Here is a 24926-nt window from a genome sequence, read left to right on the forward strand (position 1 = left end):
TACAAGAAAATAAAATGCGCTCAAGTCCAATAATTGGACCCCCTACAGGGCAAGGATCATCCGACAAGGCAGGCGGTGAACAGATGCGTGGATTTGCGCGGATTTGAGCACCTTGAGAGTTGCGACTACCTTGGGGGCACGCGCATAGGAGAGGGGATTATTCGTAATAAAGAGCGTACGTGGCTGAATGAGATAATAGATAAAGACCATTCACTTTCTTTGTGTTTGGGTGATCGCTTTGTTTGAACACTTCTGCCAGTGCTATCCATCACCACTATATATTCTGCCGCACCTGATCCTCCAAACCCTAACTCTGACCTCAGGATTGGACCAAACAATACTACTGCTATCCAAGTCTCGCCTTATCCCAAGAAACAAACTTCCAGAGAAGGAAGAAAAGAAAGGAAAAATGTGTGGACCCTCCCGACCCAGTTCCGGCAACCGCATTGCCATCATGTTCCCTTCATCATCAGAGGGCGCTATTCCTCTGGCCCCGTACTCGCTTTTCTTCAAGGACATCGAGTCCGGGACGTCAGCTGTCTTCCGGATCAAAGATTCGTCAATGCTTGATCTATTCCGTGGATCAAAAGGGGTGGATTTGAGAATCGAGTACGTGCATATCTCCCTATTGAACTCCCTTGCTCCTCTTTTTATCGGTCTATATTTCACTAGATGTAAGAAGAAACTAACACCTACCATTAGAAAACACGGCGATCTCACGTCCCAATCAAGCACAATGCCTCCCCTACATCAATTCTTCGTGAGCCCGGATCTGGAGGTAGACCAAACCGGTACAGATTTCGAGGTGCAGTTGCCGGAAAGACTAGACCTGGACGTGTCGGATGTCGGGATTGTCGGGAGGAAGGTCTCAGTATCGGTTGGGGGACAGGGGATGGGGATGGGGATTGTGGGGTTTGATTAGATCGGTTAATATCTGGGGTACTGGAGCTGGGAGGCGTTTTTAGGGAGTTTTATTTATGTACTGAGCTCATGACTGCTTATTTGAGCGTTATGATTTGGATCTAAGGCCTAATAGAAAGGCTTGGGCAGAAACATTAGAATGATAATTAGGAAATGTGATCGACATTCAGGGGGCGCGATGCCCGAATACGGTAATATTAGGGACGATATAAAGATGTAGGCTTGGCATGCATGAGCTGAGCCCAGCCACCGATTTAATTTTTTAGCTGACCCCACGTATTCGATCATATCTTGGCATCGAACAGCACGATAGAAGGAATGTTCCCCTTGACCATTTTCTAAAACGAGACTGTGACACCAAAACTTCCACCTGAAACCTGGTCCAATATCAACATGGGCCTGGACTTCCCGACGACCCACGGCGATTGGAAATTCGACCTCGTGGGTCTTCTTGCCATCATCGGCGAGTCCATCATCGACGAGGTCGTCCAGCCTCTGACTGCGTCACGAACAGTCCTGCTCCCAAGACTACTTCCCGCACCACATGCATTAATCCGACCTTCCCGCCGGGCAGCACTCCCATCGACCCCCGTTACCGTGGTAGGCATCCACACGGGGATCCAGCTACAAAGCGTGCCTTACTTCCCCAGCATAATCCACCAACTCGACCTGATCCAACCTTTCGAATTCCAAGAAATGAGCATCAAAATGGCCTATACCGAAGAGCCAGCCTCTCACGGAACCCACGATAAACTAGCAACCGTCCGAGCCCTCGCACCACTGAAGGTGATCACGATCCTAAGTTCCATCTAGACAGCTGGCATTCTAGCCTGGGCGATCGTGCTCCGCGACGGGCCCGCAGTCGTTGCAATTCCCCTAGTCTCTTTCGCCAGCAGTTTCCACAGCGCTGCGTCATTCTGGCAGTCCGATGCGAAACCAAGAGTCTCCGGGACCAACCCCCCAGGGGACCTGGCGCTTCGGACCCGCGAAGGAGCGTTCATCGTGGTTCATTGCAGCCAGGAAGTCGCGAGGCTGCTCTACACCGGCGAGGGGAGGTGTAGATACGTAGCGGGGGCGGCGTATCGGGTTCTTATTTACGTGGGCACGCTGTTTCTAATGGTTGGCATTGTGGTGATGTCGAACTGTTCGTGGACGATGCAGGTCACATTGGGTATTTCGTACCTGGCGTTGAACGTGGTGTATATGTTCTGTGCGTTAACGCCGGAAGTCAGTCGGCTGTGGCATTGGGAGTTGCGGATGATTGACGCTGTGATGAATACTACAATTCAAAGCAGTAACTATACTGAGGTTTTGTGGCATGGGATTCGAGCCACTAAGTCGATTGAGTGGATTAAGAAAGGGGGTTTTGCTCCTGCGACGAAAGCGTGGGATAAATGGCTTGATGAGGCAGTAAGAAACTGTGAGAATCCGGGGTGGGATGCTGTTGGTGAAAAGGACAGGATGATGATCTGGGCTGCTAATCGATTTGGAACGTCCATGTCTGAACGAGAGGAGGAGAGGAAGGTGGAGGAGAATGATATATCTATGCCTAGAAGGAGACAAACTCTACTGTAGGAATATGATTCCTTTGATTTTTGGTTAAGAAGACGTTAAATGCGAAGGCTCTGGATATCGATACGCACTAATATCGACTATCACTCCAATGGCCTAACTAGACGATACCAACTGGAAACAATCTACAGCTTCAACAACGATTCCCCACGCACACCATTCTTGAACCGATCTTCCGCCGTCTTCCAGTTAATAACCTTCCAGATGCCGTCGACGTAGGAAGCCTTGTTATTCAGATACTGCAGAACCATCAGCACCTCAACACACAAAACAAAACAAGACCAAGGAACAGGAAAAAACAAACCTGAAGATAATACGCATGCTCCCACATATCCACTCCAAACACAGGAGTCCCCTCCGCCACAGGATCCTGATCCTTCGTCGAGACAATCTCCAACCTCTCCTCGCCCGAGCTCCTCACCTTAACCAACCAGCCCCATCCACTCCCCTGCAGCGTCAACAACAGCCCCGCAAACGCCTCCCGAAACGCTCCTAGAGACCCCCACTGCGTCTCGATCGCAGCCTTCAGGGATGGCGCTACGGTCTCGACCTCCGTATCTGGGGATCCGTAGGGCGCCAGGTTCTGCCAGAAAAGTGAGTGGTTGATGTGACCGCCGCCATTGAATTTGATCTTCTGCTGCAGGGCGATGAGCTGGGGGACGTCGTTGGCGGACTGGGCGGTTTGGAGAGAGGTGAGGGCGGCGTTGAGGTTTGTGATGTAGGTTTGGTGGTGTTTTTGGTGGTGGAGTTGCATGATTTGCGAGGAGATAGAGGGTTCGAGGGCCTTTTCACAGTCAGTTTCTGGGTTTTGAGAGGGTTGATGGGGGAAAGGGGCTTACATCGTAGGCGTAGGGGAGGGGAGGGAGAGAGAATTGGTGGGCCATTTTGGTGGTTAGTTGGGTTGATTGTTGGATGGGCTTGGGGATTGAGAAGGCTGAACTGAGTGAGATGAAGAGGGAGTTTCAGAGAGTAGAATGGGAATATGTGATGAAGAAGTAATCACTCCCAAGGTACTTCGCTTATCGAGTGAGGTCGAGGAGGGGAAGAAGGGGACCTTGGATGCGCGCAATTGAGCACATTTCTGGTCATCCTATTGGCTCACCATGGGATGAGGTCATTGTCTGGGGTGGGGTACAGACGAAGTACATTCTATTGCTAAGCAGAGAGGTTGATGATATTCAGCTATTCTTTTGACAGCAGGTTGCTGGACCAGGCCTGTTTGATGCTTCAGCAAGTTGATATAGGGTTAAGCGGATCGGCGGTAAATCGGCCTAACTCGGTAAAGGCGAGAACCATTCAGGGAGGACAGAATGAACTTTGTCAAAAGCAGCTATGACATAGACAAATTGATTTCACACGCCTTTGCTAGGATAAACATTACGACCTAAACCCATTCGCAATAAGCCCCTCTCGATACTTCCGTGGCCAAATCCCGTTCCGCCCCGGCGCCAAAATCCCCTTCTCGTCCAGCATATCCTTCATGTTCTCATGAAACTTCAACAAGACATGATTATTCCATGAGTAAGCCCCAGCCACTTGATCCGCAAACAGAATATGCGTCCGATAATCCCCATACCCCGCCGCTGCACACTCATCAATCATCCTGGTCATCACAGTCTCCGCCCTCTGCTTCTCACTCAGACTTGCTCGGTCGTAAATAATATTAATAATCAGATGGATCTCACGCAAAGCGACACAGAACGTAGGGAATATATCCAACCCATGGTCTCGGTGGATGCGAGAGACGATGCCGTATATCGTGCGGATATCGTCCCCTTTGGGCGGACAGATTGGCGAGAAGAAGAGATGGGCGCCGTTATGCTTCCAATTCAGGCATTCTAGGCCGCGAATCTCAGGAACGCCAGAGGATACATTGGCGCATGAGTGTATATAGTGAGATTTAGGGAGGTCGCATGGCAGGAGGACGCGGGATCCTGGACATTGAGCGAAGGCGCTTTTGGCTGTGGTTAAATCGGATTGGATCTGTGAGGGCGTTCCGTATAATGTTGCTATGGAGTTTAGTCTTGAGTTTAGGGTAGAAGAGGTAGATAATCCATACCGTACAAAACCCACGAGCAGTCACCACAGGGCAGTGTCGACGCATGGAGGCGAATGACATCAGATGGCACTTGTCCATCACCGGGATACAGTTCGTCTCGATTAATCCCTGTGGCAGTGAGCTCCTGGATGACATGTCGGAGCTGAGGAGAGCCTTGAATGATTTCTTTTGCCATCAACTGCCGCACGGTCTCAATTATTTCTGGGAGGTCCTCTTCTTCCGGAAATGCAACCACGAAGGTGAGGTGATCCGTCTCCGGCATCAACCACATGCCCATCTTGGTCACGATGCCGAAATTTGATTGCGTGAAGATACCGTCAATGTATGGCCCATATCCATACTGGAAGGCCTGCCAGGTCGGATTATCCTGGCCATTTGGGCCGGGTAGAGCGCCCATGCCGGTTCGAAGGACATTGCCGTTGGGAAGAACTACCTTGGCTATGTTAGTCGGTTTGCATGCTCGAATAGGTCTCATGCTTCCAATGACCAACCTCTAGTCCGCAATGATTTGCAAAGTCTCGATTTTACATTAGTCCTGATGTCAAAATGATGGAGGGAAGTGAGCACTCACGATCCGCCATAGGCGTATACCCCATCCCCCGATCCACCGCATTCCCCAGGACCGAACCACCCCCGATATCAGGGGTATCAATCCACAACGGATATCCCGATTTCTGCACCTCCTCGTACAGTTTAAAGTACGACACCCCCGGCTCGACCAAACAACATAGCTGCACAGAGTCAATCTTCAACACTTCATTCATACGTCTGCCGAGATCAACAACGACGCTTCCGCGCACGCGCGGGGCTGCTCCCCCATAGCCCAGATTCCGTCCGATGGAGATCGGCCACAGCGGGATCTCGTGGTGATTGGCCCATTTGACCACGGCGGAGACCTCTTCAGTCGAGCTGGGATATACTGCAGCGGAACTGACCGTGTTGGTCGGATCGAGGAGATGAAATGCGTCGTGGGTGTTTCTACTGGTGTCTTAGGGCTTGGACAGATCATATGCGGTTAGGGTTAGGGCTAGAGCGTACGGATGTTCCATATACCATCCATCGTTTAGGGGTTGGGTGTTTAACTCGACATTTTCTGAGCCGACGAGGGACTCGAGGTCCGTAATTGCTACGTTGAACTGGGCTCTTTCGATGCCTGGCGGTAAGGTGGGGAGGTCTTCATCGCGAGGTGTGATCCCCGAAACTGTGCTGTTGCTTTTGTAATGGGATTTCGCATTTTCCGCTGCACTTGCTAGCCGAATGGGGATCCCGGAATGGTGGGATTCCGTGAGAAGGGGTACAAGTTCGGATGGTTCCTTGGGAACTGGAAATGCAGATGGAGACATGATGTTGACGATAAGTTGGCCAGACGGGGAAACGAAACGGCTAAAGCTATACCCAACAGCTGGAGTGATTAACGAGTATATATACCGGTATACAAGAGCCCATCCGTGGTTTCAAAAACAGAGGGTTGTCAAAGAATGGCACGCGGCAAACCTAAACCAATTCCCTATGAGTTCTAGACTATAAGTTTTAGATCTAGGAACTACGCCTCTTGACCCAAAGTACCTTTGGTTCTTCATAAACGGTGCCTTTCTTGAGCTTCGGTCTCAACATACAGTAGGTTGGAACTACTCCTTTCCCACTATACTTCCTCAGATTCATGCGAACCGTGGCGACCCCATGAAACCCAAGAGACAAATACAGTGAATATGCCTCCGGTGTCGACTCTACCCAAACAGGACTTTCTCTTCGATCGGCTTCCTGTAGACCCACACGAAGTAGCTGTCTCCCGATGCCTAGTCTGATATAATGGGTGCGTGGCCAGTATTTCGAGATCTAGGTGTAGACAGTATGTTAACATCGATTCAGAGATCAGAATCGAATGAGACATACGAGCAAATCTCCCTTCACCCATGAAAAAGCGTCTCCTGTCAGCCAGTGCGCCAAAGGAATCGTGAAAGATCTGTGGACGAGAGAGTGAAGTTTGCTCATCCCTATCCTGTCCGACATGTACAGGTGTTGGATGTTTGGAATCGTAGAAGTTCCATAAAGCGAAGCCGACAATGGCTTCCTTTTTCCGAGAAAAGACGGAATCGTCGACGAGGACAGCTTTGTAGATTCTTGCTGTAGGATCGGTTTTTAGTTTCCTTTGTAGCTCCTCGGCGTGGCGGGCCTGGCTGATTGCGGACGGAGGCCCGAACATGAGCTGATGAAGGGTCCTATCTTCCAGCTTCGTCCAACTTGAAAAGCAGCTGTCTCAATGGCAGAGAGCGCTTCGAGATCTGTCGGGGTCGTATAGTTCATGTTATCCGTGAGGGTAGCCGGGAAGATGCGAATGACTGGATCCGACATGATTCTTCGTCTGGTGGTATGGCTGATCAGGAAGCTAAAAGAGGGTTCTACCGAGTCACCTATATATCGAATGCAACGAAGGTAAGCTTGCTTGTTGGTCGGCGGGACAAGAAGGTTTCATCCACGTCGACAGGAAACCTGCGAATGACATGGTAAGTATAGAGGCGCTCATCCCTGCCCTGTTTTCTTTATTTCTCTATACACAAAACCGGGTCCAGGAGAACCCGGGTTTGGTGAATAGATAGAATAAGGAAACATCCAGTTCCCCGGAGTGATTAAGCCAGGCAAAAGCCTGGAATTGATAGGCTGAGTGAATCCTGATCTGGAAATGGATCCATGGGTCACATACCGTTCAACCAAACAACTGCCTCTCCTCTACCACATGTTATCGGCGCAAATCCCGACAAGGCGAGTTCTTTATGGCCATTGCCAAGCTATGTTTTGACTGTCCTCTATAGGAACTGGGAGTTTGAGGTGTCAGGCGAACAAGCGCCAATTTATGAACGTCTATATCTCTACTCCACTTTTTCATATCCCTCTTTTTATGCATTTCCTGACGCGCAACAATACACTATTTGCTACAGAACCTCTGACTAGGTATATATTGAAGTAACTAACATGAAAACGTACCTAACGCTCTATTCGGGTTCTCGATGTGGACAGCTTCGAAATGGATCTCAAGTTGACATCTGAGGCTTTAATATGTTGTCGTGGGAGTTCAATGTATGTACCTGCAAATGATCTCCTCAGAGTCACAGTGACTATGAATTGGATTCTAACTTGCACCATATTCGTGGCACGTCTCTTATTCAAAAAAGGAAAAATCAAAAAGTAAGTCGACTCGATTATCAGTCTGCTTGGCTATGATGTCCCGGTGTAGCAGGTACGTACAATGTCCACCGGAAACCTTTACTTACTGAGTGAATGAGCCGTTTGAGAACCGATAGAGGCTCAATGAAAATGTATCATATCATGACTAAAGCTCATTTGCATCCAATAAAAGCCAAGCGATAGGCAAAAGGATCCAAAGGGGAGAGGAAGATCGTTGCAGGATATACTTACCCCGCACATGACCGGACCGGCGATGACTTCGATTCCGCTTGACCGAGACCCACTGAGGATGGAAGCTCGACAATATAAAAGCTTCCTCCGTGCTTCAGTTCATAGCATAATACTTGTGAAAATAGAACCAGCATCATGGCACCCACAAGGTCTTGGCAGACAATAGCCGCAGAAAAGAGAAGCGAAATTGAGAACTCCTGTGCCCACCCAAGAGAACGTGATAGATATACCCCAGCAATGTGGCATTCTCTCGGCATTCGAGTTAGAAGTGACGAATCTGTCCGCGACAGAGCTTGTCAGTCAACTAGCCACCGGGAAGCTTAAAGCAGTCGATGTAACACTTGCATTTTGCAAGAGAGCTGCCGTGGCGCAGCAGCTGGTGAGACTGAGGACAAGATTTCGCACTTGATTAAGCTGACCGATGGTAGCTCAACTGCGTGCATGAATTCTTTCTAGAGATGGCGCTGGAGCAGGCCAGACAACTCGATGAATAATTCGCCACCCATAAGAAACCAGTTGGATCGTTGCATGGGTTGCCAATATCGCTGAAGGACCAACTGCGTGTCAAGATAAAAATGAAGTACTATCTGGATAAAGCCTCTTCTGACTGAATTTCTAGGACACCGAGACATCCATGGGTTATGTCGTTTCTGAGAGCAAAAGTGGGCCCTCTTCCCAGAAGGACGAGCCCTAGACTTCGTTTAGCGAAACTTGACTTGTTTCCTAAGAGAGAGAGGATCAGGCCCAACAGGCCAGACCCAAGCAGAGATTGAACGATGGATAATGCCCTCCTCGGCTGCGCTCAACTTATAAGGGAAATGCGATGGAGACAACGCTCGGCCTCGAAGTGGGTCACTTGTTAAAGGTAACTTTACCCGGAAGGGCAGTGAGATCTGTACAAGACCCCCGATGTTGACTTCCTTCTTGCTACAAACACCCCAGAATAAGCTCGAATTCTAAAATGGCATCCCCTAAAAAGCTCATGGGCAAGGCAGCTCAAAGCCTCGCCATTGTGTCCGCCGGGTTCTGTCGAGGAGCGGTAAGCCACCACTATCCCCATGTTCGCTTTCTGGAGTCATACTGACCAATAACAAATAGCCCAAAGCTGGCACCGACGCCGGCCCATCAGCGATTCTAGATTCTGGTCTATTCGCTCAACTCCAAAGACATTTTACCCGCGTTCAACTCGACAATGACAAGCTCGACGGCGCAGACCTCCCTCAGACCCGCGATCCCGACTTCGCGGGGATGAAGAATCCTCGGGCTGTCAGCGCCGCGACAAAGTATACCAGCGAACGGGCTTACAATCACTCTCGCAATGGTAGCCTTGTTCTGACTCTTGGAGGAGACCACTCCAATGCCATTGGAAGTCTCACGGGTGCTAGCAAAGGGCTCCGGGAGAGAACGGGCTCGGATTTTGCTGTCATCTGTGTCGATGCGCACGTATCTATCAACACGCCCGAAACAAGCCCCAGTGGGAATATTAACGGGATGCCGCTTGCGTTTGCAACGGGGATTGCAAAGACGAAGGGAGATGGGATCTTTAACTGGATACAGAAGGAACATCAGGTTGACGTCAAGCGGCTGGTTTACGTCGGAACTCGCGACGTTGATGATGCCGAAAAAGAAACCATCAAGGCCCATGGGATCAAGGTTTTCGATATGGAAAGAATTAGAAGGTATGAGTGACTGTCTCTTTCTATTCTCTCAAGATACTAATGAATTTGACTGGCAGAAATGGCATTGAAAATGTCATGGACGAAGTTTTGGACTACGTCGGCTCCTCCGTTCCGATTCATCTGTCTTGCGACATCGATGCGTTGGACCCGGAATGGGGGCCCAGTGCGGGACACCTCGTCCCTGATGGACTGGCCCTGGAAGAAGGGCAGTATATTGCTCGTCGAGTGAGCGCGACGAACCGCCTGGCTGCTATGGATCTGGTCGAGGTTAATCCCTCCATCAATCTGCCTGGGGTTCAGAGGACGGTGGATTCTGCGTGCGCCTTGATAAAAAGCGCCTTTGGTATTAGTGATCAGTGAGCGTTCACTAATAAAACCGGCCCAGTAGAAACAGATTTTAGTTTGTCTGGGATGTGTCGGTTTGAATGATCCCAGCCTATACAAGAACCGTCATCGAGCATGGCTAGAAGATCAATGGAACAGCTACTTAGTTTGCCGAAGATAGCAATCATAAGCTAGAATTTTATACATAGCTCTCTCTGAACCGTACAAGGCTCTAGAGCAGTAAAATTAATCATTTAAATTAAAACCTTCTTTGACAAACTGTGGGACAGTCGTTAAAGAATACACCATATTGTACAGGTCTCAGCCCGCAAAGTGCTCCTACATTGTGACACGTACAAAATTCCCGAGTATATTAGTTGGTTAACTTAATGCGTCATCTCGAGCTATGAAATGCAGAATTATGCACATTTCACGCACAAATATCGAGTATTCGCAAGAAACAAACCGACTTCCAGCAGTGCCGGGTAAACTGCCTCTAGAGGCTGACCCACTGCCCCTAAAGTTGATCGTAACCGAGAGAGACTGATCCTTCGAGGGGGTTTTCCTTGTACATACGTACGTGAGTCTGAGTGGATGTTGAGGCTTCTTTTTGACCGAAATGCCTTTAGCTCCGTTTAATGTCACTGATTGGAGGTTATTAGTCCCACCAGCTATGGAAGGGCCGGTGCCGGTGCTCTTAGATCTTTATGACAGTGCTATATGGCGGGTTGAAATGGCTGTTGCCAATTATAGAGACGCGATATTATTAAGCCGAATAGGTGATGTTTGGTCTGCACGGAGGTGGTAATGAGATGTCAATGTTTATTCGACTGAAAGATGAATTTAACTAAATAAAACTACAAAAATTGACAAAGTATCCGAAAAGATCAATCCGCCAACACCCTCGACCGCAATATCTCAAGAGGCTCATCCGGCAACGCCGAAAACAGACAAATAATCCGACAAAGCCTATCCACAACCAGGTCCGCATTCTGCTGACTCAAAATATTACTCAATGTATCCAGAGTGATCTGCAAACAACCACCCTCCAGAGGCTTTGACTCGACCAGAATCTCATCCGGCGGTCGAGGCCACTCATAAGAGCAAGTGACTTGTGCCTGTGCCTCACCAAAAGCGAATGGCAGATCTGGGTCTATGTTCTGATGAACAAGGTTACTCTGATGAGTTGTTCCGTTCGGCCACGGGGTACAATGTTCCACTATTTGGCGGAAGTCCAAAAGTTCGTAGTTAAGACTTCTTCGGTGCTGGCGTTGTAGGAACTGCATTAGGTCAAGAGATGTCCATGAGGGATCTAGCTTCGCCCGGACAGGGATGAAATTTAGACAAGGGCCGACGACATCCTGAGTCGATGGAGTTGCATTGTTGCGTCCGTTCGAGGTCTGCGTGAATACCACGTCATGTGCACTTGTCAACTGTGCGAGTAGAAAAGACCAAGCAGCTTTGACTACAGTGGCGGTTGTCACTTCATGGGGTAGCTGCTTGGGGTGGATGAGCTGAGTAGATGTGATGAATCGAACGTCTTGCTGTAGATGGTCTGTTCCGCTGAACATGGTGTTGTCAATTCTAGAGACGTTCGATGACTCCAGTGTATTTCTCCAGAAGGTGAAAGCGTCTTTAGTCTGGCTGTTGATCCATTGCTTCATGTGTGCGGAATACTCCGTGGGGTGAGGCAGCCTGGCACCTTCATAGAGTCGCTTCAAATCATCCCAAAGAACGTGAAGACAGTACCCGTCGAACTGAGCGTGACTCAGTCGGACTATCAAAGCCTTTTTGCCCTGGGGATCTTGAACGAACGCAAACCGAGTGACAGGGACGTTCAGCGTCGGCACGGCGATAGTGTCATCACAACGATATTTCTCCACAAACTCTGGAATGTTTGGAACCACTCCATAGTCGTGGACGGAGGTTTCGATATGGAAAGCGACGACTTGAGCAAACGTGCGTTCATACGAGATGAACACAGTACGCAGAATAGCATGTCGCTCGACTAGCGTGGTGCAGGCAGACTGAAGCTGGCCTCGATCAACAGGGCCCTCGAGATTTAGAACCCAATATTCAGGCGGCTGCAGAAGAAATCGCTCAGAGGATTGAGAGACAGGGAGTACGTCCACGATTTCATCTGACGTGAACAAAATATCAGTTGACGAAGTCAGCCTCTGAATGAGGTCTTCTTTCCGTGCAAAGCCGAAACATTCACTGACAGCGACGTCTGAAACCTCATGCTTAGTGCCACTTTCATTTTCGACAAGCAATGCTAGTTCGGAGAGTTTAGGAGTTTTGAAGACGTCGGTCACTTTGAATGTAAATCCGGACACGCGTGCCTTTTCGACAAAGCGAATCGCGATGATTGAATCACCCCCAAGCCTGAAGAAATCGTCGTCTAACCCGGCCTCCGAGGCTTCGATGTGAAGAGTCTCGGCTACGACCATTTGGATTATTCTCTCCGTAGGGGTCTCTGGAGGCCTTTTGACAACAAGACTGGCGGTATACGCTTCGATATCACCTCTGGAAAGTGCTGCAGCTCGCTCACGAAGAAGCCGTCGATCGATCTTGCCGCTAGGTGATATAGGCATTTGGAGCATCGGAATAAATATGCCAGGCACCATATAGGACGGAAGTCGTTTCTGCAGCATTGTCATTACTTCCTGTGACTGTTTCCGACGGTTGGGATGCGGAGGTAGAAAGACTGCCGAATGCAAATGTTCCTTCTTTCCAGCTTCGCTCTCTGGCTTGCCATCGTGAACCACGAAGGCTGCCAAGACTGCCCCGGTCTTCCTCTGTGTTGGCACAATCAATTCAACCACTACATCTTGAACGGCTGGGCTCGCTTGGCGAATTTGCTGTTCAATTTCTCCTAGCTCCACACGCTGGCCGCGAACTTTTACCTGTGTATCCTTCCGACCAATGTATCGGAGGGATCCATCGGCATTGTACTGCACCAGGTCTCCAGTTTTATAGATCCGAGCACCAGGTCTCAGCCCCTCGAGCCATGGAGGCGTGGACTCAATGAAAGCGGCTGCTGTCTTTTCAGGCTCGTTGAGATACCCCCGTGCCAACGTATGGCCTTCAAGTACAAGCTCGCCAACCGCTCCAATAGGCACAAGTCGATTGTGGTCGTCTTTATCCACAATCCAGGATACGGCCCCAAACGTCGTCCCGATATTTGAAGGATCAGAATTCGGGTTCACGTCGGCAAGTACGCAGCAAACGGAACACTCAGAGGGTCCGTAGCCATTCACGAGCTGAACCCTCCCTGCCCATGTTTCAACATCATGTTGCGACAGCGGCTCCCCACCAAGGAGTATTGTCTTGAGAGCGGGGATCTCTTCTGGACGGAGGACGCGAGCAATAGAAGGAGTCAAGTCCACGCGGTTGACACTGAACTCTCTCATCGCGCCAGGGAGGTCGTTTCTTATGCTACTCTGTGATGCAATGCAGACACATCCTCCAGTAAGGAATGTCCATAGATAGTCGGCGATGCTGACATCGAACATATGGGAAGCGAATTGAAGTGTTCGTGCATTGGAGTCGAGATATAATGCCTTGCGCTGGGCGTCTCCGCTTGTGTAAAATGCAGCATGGTCAATAACGATGCCTTTCGGTTTTCCTGTTGAGCCCGATGTGAATATCGCATACAAAGCGTTGCGAGGGGTGGTCTTTTCCATGAGAGTAGACGCTTCGGTGTTTCCACCGGACAGGAGATCCTGGTCGACTGTGACAACTGTTGGAGCTAGCTGACTTGCAAGCTCTGCACATGTGGCCGAAGCCACGGCGATACGAGCGTCAATGTCTTGAAATATGGTTTGTAGACGCTGATAGGGAACCGATGGATCGAGGAGAACAATCGCACCACCAGATCTGATTACTCCTAGGATTGCAACAGCGCCCCATTTTGACTTCTCCGCCAGAATGGGGACAAAAGTCTCTGGACCAACACCCAGAGCCTGGAGACGTACGGCAAAGATCAGCGACAGGTCATCGAGTTCCTCGTAGGTGAAATTGCCGTCCCATGCACACACAGCCCACGCGCCCGGTGATTCTAAACACTGCTGTTTGATGCCTTCATGTACGCATTGATTCACTGGCTTTGCTGGTACAGCATTCCAATGTGCTATCTCAGTATATGCGTTCGGATCCAGCGACTTGGCATCGAGGATGCTGTTGTCAGGACCTTTCTGGACAGTCTGTATGATGTGGACAAACTGTGAGAGAATGCGTTCCGCATGCCGAGACTCCAACACCCGTTGATCGAAGTCAAACGTGATATTTGCTTCGGAATCCGAAAGCTCACAAGTGACTTCGAGCGCATATGTACTGAAATACCCTGAGCTTCCTGCATTCTGAACGGGTACCCAGAATTCATCGGTAGACTTGGTCGCAGGCGGTTGAATGACCAGCAAGTTTTGGATTTGACAGGCGACATCGGCATCACCTCCTAAGCGACGAATATTCTGCAGTCCAAATTGCTCAAAAGGGGTCATTGTAGCCATCTGTTCTTGAAGCCGGCACGTCTCATGGAAGACTGACTCCTCGGGCTTGAACTGGAAGCGTAACGGCACGGTGGTGATCGTTGGGCCTGTTATACTGTCGATTCCTTCCAGATTGGCATTTCTTCCGGAAACTGTTAAACCAAAAACAATATCATTGGAATCAGAATACTGCGAGAGTACAAGTGCCCATGCAAACTGGAGAAGGGTGGCATTTGTCACCCCGGACAGCGGCTGGAGTGCGACCGATTTCTGAGCTATCGCATCTGTGAACGGCTTGTAATCAGTCGAAGGAAGCGCAGGAAAAGTCGCGGAGTGGGAGCTCTGCAAATGTGTACGCCAGTACTCCCGAGTACGCTCCACTTCAGACCTTGCGAGATAGTCGATAAATCGGTTGAAGGGATTTGAGGGTACTGAATGTCCTTCATACGCTTGTTGGACTTGGCTCAATACCAATGGCAATGACCATCCATCATAAAGAGCATGATGAATTACTAGGGAAAAATCTCTAGTATCATCGGACCTAAGTTGAGTGGTCGCTAATTGAATCAGTGGTTCGCCTAGATACTTGGCTTTGTCCGACACAGACGAAACATAATTGTCAACGCTATCAATCGTATTCAAAGCCAGCTCTTCTCGGAGAACAACTTGGTACAACGAGCCAGCCTGTACAATCCTTGTCCGCAGAATCGTATTCGCATTGGCAACGTCTTGCCAAGCCTTTTGGAATCCAGGGATGTCAATGTCGTTGGGAAGGCTGTAGCTGAAATGAGCCAGATAGGCTCCAGGCGTACTCATAGAAAGAGAGATGAGACCCTCCTGTAGCGGTGTGCATGGGTAAGCGTCTTCTATTAGCTCTCGGCTAATAGAGCACTGATCTTCGGTGGCCTTAATGATATCTTCAGTACTCTCTTCCTTGAGCAGTGCGAATGGCTCAATGACTTTGTCGGGCCCGGAAGTAACTCCCGTCATCTTCGAAGCCATGTCCGAGAGCACTGGGTGAGAAAATATAGTGGGAACCGTCAAATACAACCCTCGCTGACGTGCAATCCCAGTTAGCTGCATGGCTGCAATTGAGTCACCGCCAATATGGAAGAAGCTGTCAGCAGTACTAATCTTTTCCACAGACAGACCCAGTAACTCGACCCAAAGCTCAACAAGAATAGTCTCCATCTCAGTGTTTGGATATTGAAATGTCACTTGAGATGATAGACTATCGAGCTGTTTACTGTCCAGAGAAGCCGCCAAATCACTCAGCAAGCGTCTGTTTGTCTTGCCGGTACCAGTGAATGGGACGTAGTTCAATGGAATATATGTTCCAGGAACCATGTACAGAGGAAGAGAAGCTGATAACTGCTGCTTGGCCTTCTGACTGAGGATAAGAAACACTTCGTTCGATGAAGCTAGCATAGACTCATCATTAGATGTGCTTGAGACGTTTGATCCATTCACGGACATGCAGATGAATGCACAGAGTCGAGAACGAGTGTTGGGTTGTTGAGGTACAACCAACTCCACTATGACAGTCGCATGTGGCGGGAAAGTATTCTTCAAATGACTTTCAACTTCTTCAAGCTCAATCCTCTGCCCATTGAGCTTTACCTGTCTGTCCTTGCGCCCCACATATCGAATTAGACCATCCTCAGTGTATTGGACCAGGTCTCCAGTGCGATACAGGCGTGTTTCGCCGGGGCCACGGAAGCGAGTGATCCATGGTGGGTTGTGAACAAAGCTGGCAGCCGTTTTCTCCGGATCGCCAATACATTCTCTGCCCAAAATCGGCCCCTCAACTAGCAACTCACCGATAGCACCCCATGCTGCTAGCTTTCCTGGATCCGAAGGGGTAGTGATCCACCCAGCTCCATTGACCATAGGGCCTATAGTGCCAGGAACCCAGCCACTTTCTGGAACTTTTCCAACCGCAACAGCAAATGTGCATTCGGCTGGACCGTAGATGTTAATGAGCGAGAGCTTGCTCGACCATTGATCAACGATGGTTGACGTGAGAGGTTCCCCTCCCAAGCCAAGTGTTTTCAGTGAGGGTACCTCTGATGGATGTAGAAGACTCGATGCAGACGGAGTCATAAATACCCAATCAACTTGATGTTGTCTTATGAAGCCAGCCAGATTCGAAGTCCGATCGGTGTCGGAGGGTATGCATAGGGTGCCCCCAGAAGTCAAGCATCCCAGTATCTCTATCAAGCTCGCGTCAAAGGCATACGATACAAAGTGAAGTACCCTCGATGGCTTATCGAGGTTGAAGGGAGAAAGAAGGTTTTGCAGACCGGTGACTATGCTTCGATGCTCCAGAACAATACCCTTAGGTGTTCCTGTGCTGCCAGAGGTGAAGATAACGAAGGCAGGATCTGCTGGACATGGCATTTGTCTGATCTGGGATACCGCAAGTTGTGAGTCATCCAACAGAGATTGAGATACAACAACAACATTCGCGCAAATGAACTCGACAAGGTGTTTTGTTGTGGGTGAAGTTACCGCATATCTTGCGGCCGACTGGCTGATTATTGATTGCATCCTTGAGCGAGGGTGTGAAGGGTCAATGAGGGCACAGGAAGAGCCAGTTTGAAGAACAGCGAAAATGGCCAGCACGGTCCAGCGTGATTTCTCCATGCATATCACAGTTACTGGATAGGCCCCAAGGCCAATGGAAATAAAATGCTGAGCCAGTCGGGAGCTTTGTTCGTACAGCTCCTGATATGAAAGAACCCCATCCCATGAGTCGATGGCTGTCTTTGATGGTAGCAGACGGCTTTGCTCGAGAATCAATTTATGTACCAGTGAATCCACCGGCTGGGGCACTGTCATGTTGTACCCAGACAGTCTAGATAAGTCGTGAGGACTGGCGACTTCTATTTCTCTGATGGTGCAGCTCTGATCTTTGACAATTTGCTGAAAGACATACTCTATCTGGTGGGATAGTGTATCGGCTTCTATGCGACTGAAGTGCGACAAGTCGAAGTTACTTGTAAGTTTCAAATTCTTCTTGTCAGCAGACGGTGTGTAAATCAGCACCAGGGGAGAGCTGGCAAAGTTTGAATATATGCCTTCTTCAAATGGAGGCTCTTTGAAAAGTGCGTTTTGGTCCTCCGAGCTCTCATCGGACGATTGAATGATAATGTGACACTGAAAGTCACAGGCTACCGCTGTCTCTTGGTTGATTTGCCGTATCCTCTGGAGCCCTGTTTGCTCATGTGGTATCATCAGGGCTAGACGACTTTGTATCCGAGATAGGCATTCCTTCGTGGTATGTGCAGGTAGCAGCTGGACTCGAAAAGGTACCGTGGCAATTGTCGGACCTGTGAGATCTTCAACACCTGCTACTGGGGCATTTCTCCCTGATAGCGTGAGTCCATAGACGATGTCATCACTTGCTGTATAATGACCAAACACAATACTGCATGTCAAGTGGATAAAGGTTGGCAACGTGAATTCTGATGCGAAGGTTTGGTCGAGGGAAATATTGTATGACACGCTCTCCCTAGAGGATGAAATGCTTGGTCTTGTCTGAAGTGGTGGAAACATGGCGGCATTCAGATCTTGAAACTCCTCTGCCCAGAATTTCTGGCTGGCTACACTATCAAGGTTTTTCACGTATTCTGCAAATGGATTGAAGGGACGCAGTCTCAACTGTACTCCCTTGTATGCCTCCTCCGCCTGTTTTAAGACACTCGACAGCGAGGCACCATCATACAAGGAATGGTGAAGCCATAGATGCAACCGGACGTGGTCCTCGTCTTGTGAGATACCAAGTTTGCTGAGTGGCTGACCGGGCGCGATGACCAGCGGGTTCAGGTCCGCAGAAAACTGGATTTTCTCACGAAGAACAACTTGGAAAGAAACATTTGAACTCAGGTGCTCTCCAAGAATACGAGTTCGAAGAATCGGATTGGCAGTGAAAACAGCCTGCCAAGCGGATTGAAGTTGATCAAGGTCAATCTGCTTTGGAAGGTCGAAAGTCATGTTCAGCATGTAAGCCTCTTGTTGCTTGATGGTCAATGCTAAAAGCGCTTCTTGCATCGGAGTACATGGATATATGTCTTCGATGTCATTACTGTCGACACGGCATTCACGAGCCGCAGCATTGATAACGTCCATGCAAGTATCTGGATCGAGGAGAGAAAATGGAGCAATGGGCACCGAGAATGAACGACTGGTCTCCTGGCGAACCATCAAGGCGAGATCAGCAAGACACGGATGGCCGAATAATTCGCCAACGGTGATGGTAAATCCGGATTCTCGAAGAACACCCACTAATCTCATCGCCGCAATAGAATCACCTCCAAGATGGAAAAAGTTGTCGTCCATTCCAATGTCGTCCAACGGTAATTTCAGGACAGTAGAGAGAGCTTTCTGTAATACAGACTCCGCCTTGGACGAGGCATGGCGTTTTGCTGACTCTGGAAAACTATAGACTCGTAGGTCTTTTCGGGATAAGGCCGATAACCTGTCCCGAAGTTGACGTCGATCCGCTTTTCCAGAGGGGCTGAGTGGGATCCTGCTAACAGGCAAGAACAACGCTGGAATCATGAAGTTTGGGAGGCGCGATTTCAGCAGATTTTCAGCAGACTCAATCTGAGATCTGAACGAGGCGTTCGCCCCTGCAATTATCTCTTCCTCTCCGGGTTGAGCATCACTCAGCAGAATAAAGGCAGTTAGAACAGGGTATGATCCTGGGTCTGCCAGTGTCACTAGATCAACGATCGTCTGTTTTGCTTCAAAAAAGCACTCCAACACATGTCGTTCCACTTCTCCCAGTTCAATTCTTTGTCCGCGTAGTTTGACCTGGTTATCTATGCGTCCGAGGTATTGCAAAGTGCCATCGCCTTGTGGGCTATACTGCACCAGATCGCCAGTCCTGTAAAGACGGCCCTTTCTACCGTTTCGAAACCGACGCAACCAATCTGGATACTGGATAAATGCGGACGAGGTTTTTTGTGGGTCTCGCAGATAGCCTTCAGCCAGGATTGGCCCTTCGACCAGAAGCTCGCCCGGCGCGCCAATCGGTGTGAGATTCTCGGGACTTTGGGGGTCTACAATCCAGGAGACAGCAGCAACACCTCGGCCAATATTCGCAGGATCAGAGTCGCGATGAATAGAAGGCTGAATGATTGTATCAACTGAGCATTCAGCAGGCCCATAACCATTCACCAATTGAACCCGGTCTGCCCACATGGCCACATCCAACTTTGTCATGGCTTCCCCACCTAGAGCCAAAGTGCGGAGCGTTCTCACCTTCTGTGGGTCCAGTGCTCGTGCTAAAGAAGGAGTCAAAGTAGCCCAGGTTACTTCGAAGTCATTAAGCGCCTGCTCAAGATTATTTCGGCTGTCTGACTCCGAAGGAATGCAAACACAGCCTCCGTGAATAAGAGGATACAGGATCTCTGCAATCGAAGCGTCGAATGTAAAAGATGCCAGTTGTAGCACTCGGGAGGAATTGTTTATGTGCTGCTTCCCACCATTCATAATGGCACTTGTAGTGAAGGCACGATGCTGAATTACAACTCCTTTTGGTCTTCCTGTTGAACCCGAGGTAAAGACTGCGTAAATTGCATTGGATGGAGAAACCCCAGGCTCCTTCAAATGTGTGCTGCTGGTTTTCCAGGTACCCCCGTTGTCAACCCTAACTATCTGCAGTTTGAGTTCGGTCGCATTGGAAAGAAATTGTCCCGATGTAATCACAGTCTTTGCCTGGATATCTTCGCACATCTTTTGTAGCCGCAAAATGGGCTGCGCTGGGTCAACAAGCACAAATGCACCACCTGCTTTCATCACTGCCAACATTGCGACCACAGTCCAAAGAGACTTTCCGACATATATCATCACGTAGTGACCACAGCTGACGTTCAGTTGCTGAAGGTGCGCTGCTAGCATGGTGGAATAGCTTTCCAGCTCCTCGTAGGTCAACTTTCCATCCCATGCTATGACAGCAGGCGCGTGAGGCTGGGCCCAGCATTCCCGGTTGATTATATCATGAACGCAGCAATTGATCGCCTCTGGCAGATGATTGTTCCACGTGAGGAGCGTTCGAAGGTCAGCGCGACTGACAGTTTTAAGCTCCGAAAGCGATTTGTTTCCGCTCTGGATGATAATATCGAGATTATACAAGAATTGTTCCAGGATCTTGCCCATCAACGAATCCGCGATAACTGCCGGATCATATTCTACCTCGAGATGGACTGCGTTTTCTTTTCCAAGCTTGACCTCCAGGGTAAGAATGTAGTTGTCAACAATCTCCGTGGACAAACCGTCCTTAGGACTATTGAATATAGTCAGTGCGTCCTCATCGTAGAACGGCTGGATAATCAGCAGATTGTGAAATTTGGTGGCAGCGGCAGGACCAGGCCCGAGTGCAGCAATCCTCTGAAGGCCCAAGTGTCCGAAGTTCATGTGATCGGTATTTTGCTCCTGGATCGAGCGAAGGATGCCCTCGAGTTTCATTGAACCATCCAATTTTATCCGCTGGGGAATGGTGGTGATGGTTGGCCCGAGAATCTCATTGATGCCGCTTATGGCGGCATTGCGGCCTGCAAGCGTGATGCCGAACACTATGTCGTCAACCCCTGAATATTGTGATAAGGTGAGACCCCAGGATAGCTTTATCATAGTTGCTAGAGAGACCCCCGAAAATGTCTTCATTGGCAGCGTCGATTTCGAACGTTTCATCTTATGTGTTTCTGTGGGCCTATAGTCTCCTGAAGGAGGCTGGGGGAACAACGGCCCTGAAAAGTTCTCCAGCTCGGCTCGCCAAAACTCTTCCATTTGATCCATATTCAGCTTCAGAAGATAATCCACAAATATTTTAAAGGGTTGTGACTGAGGTCTTTCCCCATAGTAAGCCCCTTCCACTTGTTGAAGGGTTCGAGGGAGTGACCAGCCGTCGTACAAAGTATGATGGATTGTTAGGACAAGGTATTTGCGGCCATTGTCCTGGAGCAATGCAAGACGAATCAGAGGGCTCCCTAACTGTATACCCTTTTTTTCATCCTGATCAATATAGTCTTGTAGCTTCTCTGCGTGGTGCCACGAGTAGCCTTGTCGAACAACAACTTGGAATGTATTTTGAGATCCAGTCTGTATAATTCGTGTGCGCAAGACTGGATTGCTGTGGAGGACCATGGCCCATGCGTCTTTCAATCTTTTTATATCGATAGCATGTCGGATTCGATAAACGGATCGAGTGACATATTTAGCCATGGGGCTGGTGATGGACAGTGCCATTATTCCCTCTTGTAAGGGGGTGCAAGGGTAGATGTCATCAATATCGGCGACTGACGACAGACCACAAAGGTGCAGGGCCGTCTGAATAATGTCCTGTCTAAGTCCTGACTTCCCAAGTAAGGAGAATGGGGGAATCTGGACAAGGCTTCGGCAGCTTTCCATGAGCTTTGCGAGGTCTGATAGAACGGGCGCTTTGAAAATCTTCTCGCCTGAAAGGTCGATTCCAGCCTCTTCTCTTGCAACTTTTGTCAATCTCATGGCCAGGACAGAGTCCCCACCAAGGGAGAAAAAGCTGTCATTCATTCCAAAATCGGTCACATGCAAAGTCTCCTTGATTAATTGATGTAGCAGAACTTCCATTGGGGAATCTGGAGCTACTTTCTCCTGCATGGCCTTGCTGAAGTTCTCCAGTTGAGCTCTCGTATGTTTCGAGGCCTCGTTTCGTAATCGCACTCGATCAGTCTTGCCCGTTCTGGTGGTTGGGAAAGCCGTTATTGGGATCATGACAGATGGCACCATGTATCCGGGGACTTTGACAGACAGTTCAGAGATGGCTCTCTGGGCGAGGTCCCGAAATTTCTGGCATGGCGAGGCAATGATACTCGCCGCAGTAGGTGAGTTTCCATCCCCTTGGTCCAAGATAAAACCGGCTAGAATAGAAATGCCTCCACTTTCTGCTGGAACCACCAAGTCGGCTACCGTCTGCTTCGCAGCAAAGGCGTTGCTCATATGGTGCTCGACCTCGCTCAGCTCTAACCGTTGGCCGCGAAGCTTGACTTGCTCATCTTTGCGACCGATGATTCTCAGTTTACCATGTGAGACATACTGAACCAAGTCTCCGGTGCGATACATCCTTCCATGTATATTATCTGGAAAAGCTGATCGCCAGCGGGGACTGGGGACAAAGGAGGCTTCCGTCTTTTCAGGGTCGCCAATGTATTCCCTTCCCACTGTCGGACCTTCTATGAGAAGTTCACCAACTGCACCGATGGGGGCCAGCTTATGGTGATCATTAGGATCAGTAATCCAGCATATTGCTCCAATTGCGGAGCCCGCCACCCCAGACTCCCGTTCGCCATATGAAACCATATGTCCTGTCGTGGACACGCAACATTCAGCTGGACCATACATATTAACCAAACGAACGTGGCCCTGCCATCTTGCTATATCCGACGAAGATAGGAGCTCTCCTGCCAGAACAAGGGTTTCAACAGATGGTATATCTAAGGGTTGTAAAAGCCGAGCAACTGTGGGAGTCAACGCAAGATAATTGACTCGAAATTGAGAGACCGCTAGGGGGGTATTCGATTTGCACGTCACGTCAGACGGCAAACAAACGCAACCGCCGACGATCAGCGTTGTCAAAATCTCATGAACACTAAGGTCGAAGGCATAAGACGCGAATTGCAAGACTCGGCTGGTTGAGTTCAGTCCGATGTGGTCTGCGAAGGCCGTTTGGCCAGAGGAATAAGACAAATGATTGATCACAACACCTTTAGGGGTGCCAGTAGACCCCGAAGTAAACTGTGCGAAGAGCGCATTGCTTGGTTTGACGTTCGAATTGTGTTGACACAGATCATAGGATGAATGGAGGAAGTCAAGTTGCTCGTTGTCGACGGGGATAATTTGAGGGGCCAGCCCCGTGACATCGGCGGTCAGGTGCCTCGATGACAAAATCAGGACCACATCCAACTTGTTGCACATTTCATGCATGCGAGCTCGAGGCAGTGAGGTGTCGAAAAACGCGAATGCACCTCCAGCTCGCATAACGGCTAGCAAGGCCACCGCTGTCCACTTGGACTTTTCGAAATGGAGGCCCACGAATCTCTCCGGACCCACAGCATAGGATACCAGATGAGATGCCAATTTATGGGACAGGAAATCAAGATCATGATATGTGAGGTCACCATCCCAGGCAGAGACTGCTGTTGCTTCAGGATGCGTTTTGCACTTCTCGAGAATGAGCTCATGCACACAGGTATTTATTTTTCTTGGAGGCTCGGAGTTCCATTGGCGCAGTTGGTCGATAGTATGAGTTGTGCACAGATTGATGGAGCTCAACCTTGGCTTCTCGACCAGCTCCGCGATAATTTGACCCAATGTATTCACAACATGGAGTGCTTGTTCTTCCGACAGAATAGAAGTCCAATACCACAGAGATGAGCCCCATGAGTCGCCCTGGGTCTGCGTCACGAAACAAACACTAAACTGTTCTGTTCGTTAGCATGTGATTCCAGTATTCGTTAGAGCCAACATACCAAATGTGTCGTGTTAGGACAGTCCCACAGGACTGCGGTATCCAATTGCTTGTCTTCACTGTATCGTAAACAGTCATCCGTGTAGACAACGCTCCGAGTCAGGTCAAATATCTCTTTATCCTCTTCCATATCCAGAGAGCAAAGCATCCTATGGCTTTTCTGAGATAAATGCTGGTCATTGAAGTATCTGAAGACTGGTCGGTCTGTCCCTATGTAGGACTTAAGAAGAATAGCCCATGCCACCTGGAGCAGCTGAGAGAGCTCAATTTCGTTTCTTTTGGTAAATTCGAGAATTTCATCATGTGGGAAAATCTCAATTGGAATTGAATTGTGGGCATCCTCTTCGTCAAAGCAAGTGTTGAATATTGGGAATACACTCGCCTCGTCGACGACTGGAGCCCTGGTAGATTGTGCGTCTCCCATATTTTATCTGTGCAACAAAATTCACACAGAAGAGTTCAAAGACAAGAGTAAACACCAGGGGCAACATCATGGAGCAGATACTAAATGTTTTCCTTCTGGTCCAGTCTTTTACTCCGCATGAGGTCAGCATGACAATCGCTGCAGCTGATGTCGATCAATTTCGATCTTCTAAACTAATGTGTTTTTCTTGCATGTTCGTCGATCACACTGCATGAGCTGAACTTCTCTCGTCCAATTGTCTGCTTCTGTCTACACGATCTCCACAGCACTGGCGTCTTATACAATCGCGTTATGTTACATTGAACTTGCAAGCTTACTAGCTTCTTTAGAATGTAGAACCCGACCAATAGGCTTCTTTATGTTGCAGGATTATGTCAGTATGCATATAATATAAAATGTAGATCTCTATGAACCAACAGGACTAAACCTGCAAGTTACGTATAGCTATGCAACCCCAATTTTGCAACCAACCATACATATTGCTAGTAATGAGATCGTGGCAATAGTAACCAAGTATGTACGTAATAACTGC

The 24926-nt window shown here is 49.1% G+C and overlaps 5 protein-coding genes across 5 annotated transcripts; 3 read left to right on the plus strand and 2 right to left on the minus strand.

Annotated features, from left to right (window-relative positions):
• Window positions 1–409: 409 nt before the first annotated feature.
• Window positions 410–922, plus strand: P170DRAFT_465707 (uncharacterized protein; the record flags this gene model as incomplete). Its single annotated transcript, XM_024852343.1, has 2 exons — window positions 410–609; window positions 703–922. 2 exons carry the CDS (start codon window positions 410–412, stop codon window positions 920–922), a joined length of 420 nt encoding a protein of 139 aa, XP_024703609.1.
• Window positions 923–1279: 357 nt separating this feature from the next.
• P170DRAFT_456874 (uncharacterized protein) lies at window positions 1280–2659 on the plus strand (the record flags this gene model as incomplete). Its single annotated transcript, XM_024851656.1, has 3 exons — window positions 1280–1723; window positions 1784–2368; window positions 2598–2659. The coding sequence occupies exons 1-3, from the start codon at window positions 1315–1317 to the stop codon at window positions 2657–2659; spliced, it is 1056 nt and encodes a 351-aa protein (XP_024703610.1). The 5' UTR covers window positions 1280–1314.
• A 1211-nt stretch (window positions 2660–3870) lies between these two features.
• On the minus strand, window positions 3871–5895 carry P170DRAFT_448044 (FAD-binding oxidoreductase; the record flags this gene model as incomplete). Its single annotated transcript, XM_024850937.1, has 5 exons — window positions 3871–4502; window positions 4553–4985; window positions 5044–5069; window positions 5124–5530; window positions 5591–5895. The coding sequence occupies 5 exons, from the start codon at window positions 5893–5895 to the stop codon at window positions 3871–3873; spliced, it is 1803 nt and encodes a 600-aa protein (XP_024703611.1).
• A 3011-nt stretch (window positions 5896–8906) lies between these two features.
• Window positions 8907–10097, plus strand: P170DRAFT_510943 (arginase). Its single transcript, XM_024854832.1, has 3 exons — window positions 8907–9005; window positions 9065–9645; window positions 9702–10097. The coding sequence occupies exons 1-3, from the start codon at window positions 8928–8930 to the stop codon at window positions 10003–10005; spliced, it is 963 nt and encodes a 320-aa protein (XP_024703612.1). The 5' UTR covers window positions 8907–8927; the 3' UTR covers window positions 10006–10097.
• A 759-nt stretch (window positions 10098–10856) lies between these two features.
• P170DRAFT_465710 (acetyl-CoA synthetase-like protein) lies at window positions 10857–24394 on the minus strand (the record flags this gene model as incomplete). Its single annotated transcript, XM_024852344.1, has 2 exons — window positions 10857–23921; window positions 23972–24394. 2 exons carry the CDS (start codon window positions 24392–24394, stop codon window positions 10857–10859), a joined length of 13488 nt encoding a protein of 4495 aa, XP_024703613.1.
• Between the last annotated feature and the right edge of the window lie 532 nt (window positions 24395–24926).

The sequence above is a fragment of the Aspergillus steynii genome, assembly GCF_002849105.1.
Source record: "Aspergillus steynii IBT 23096 chromosome Unknown P170scaffold_5, whole genome shotgun sequence".
In the NCBI taxonomy this organism is placed as follows: Eukaryota; Fungi; Ascomycota; class Eurotiomycetes; order Eurotiales; family Aspergillaceae; genus Aspergillus; species Aspergillus steynii.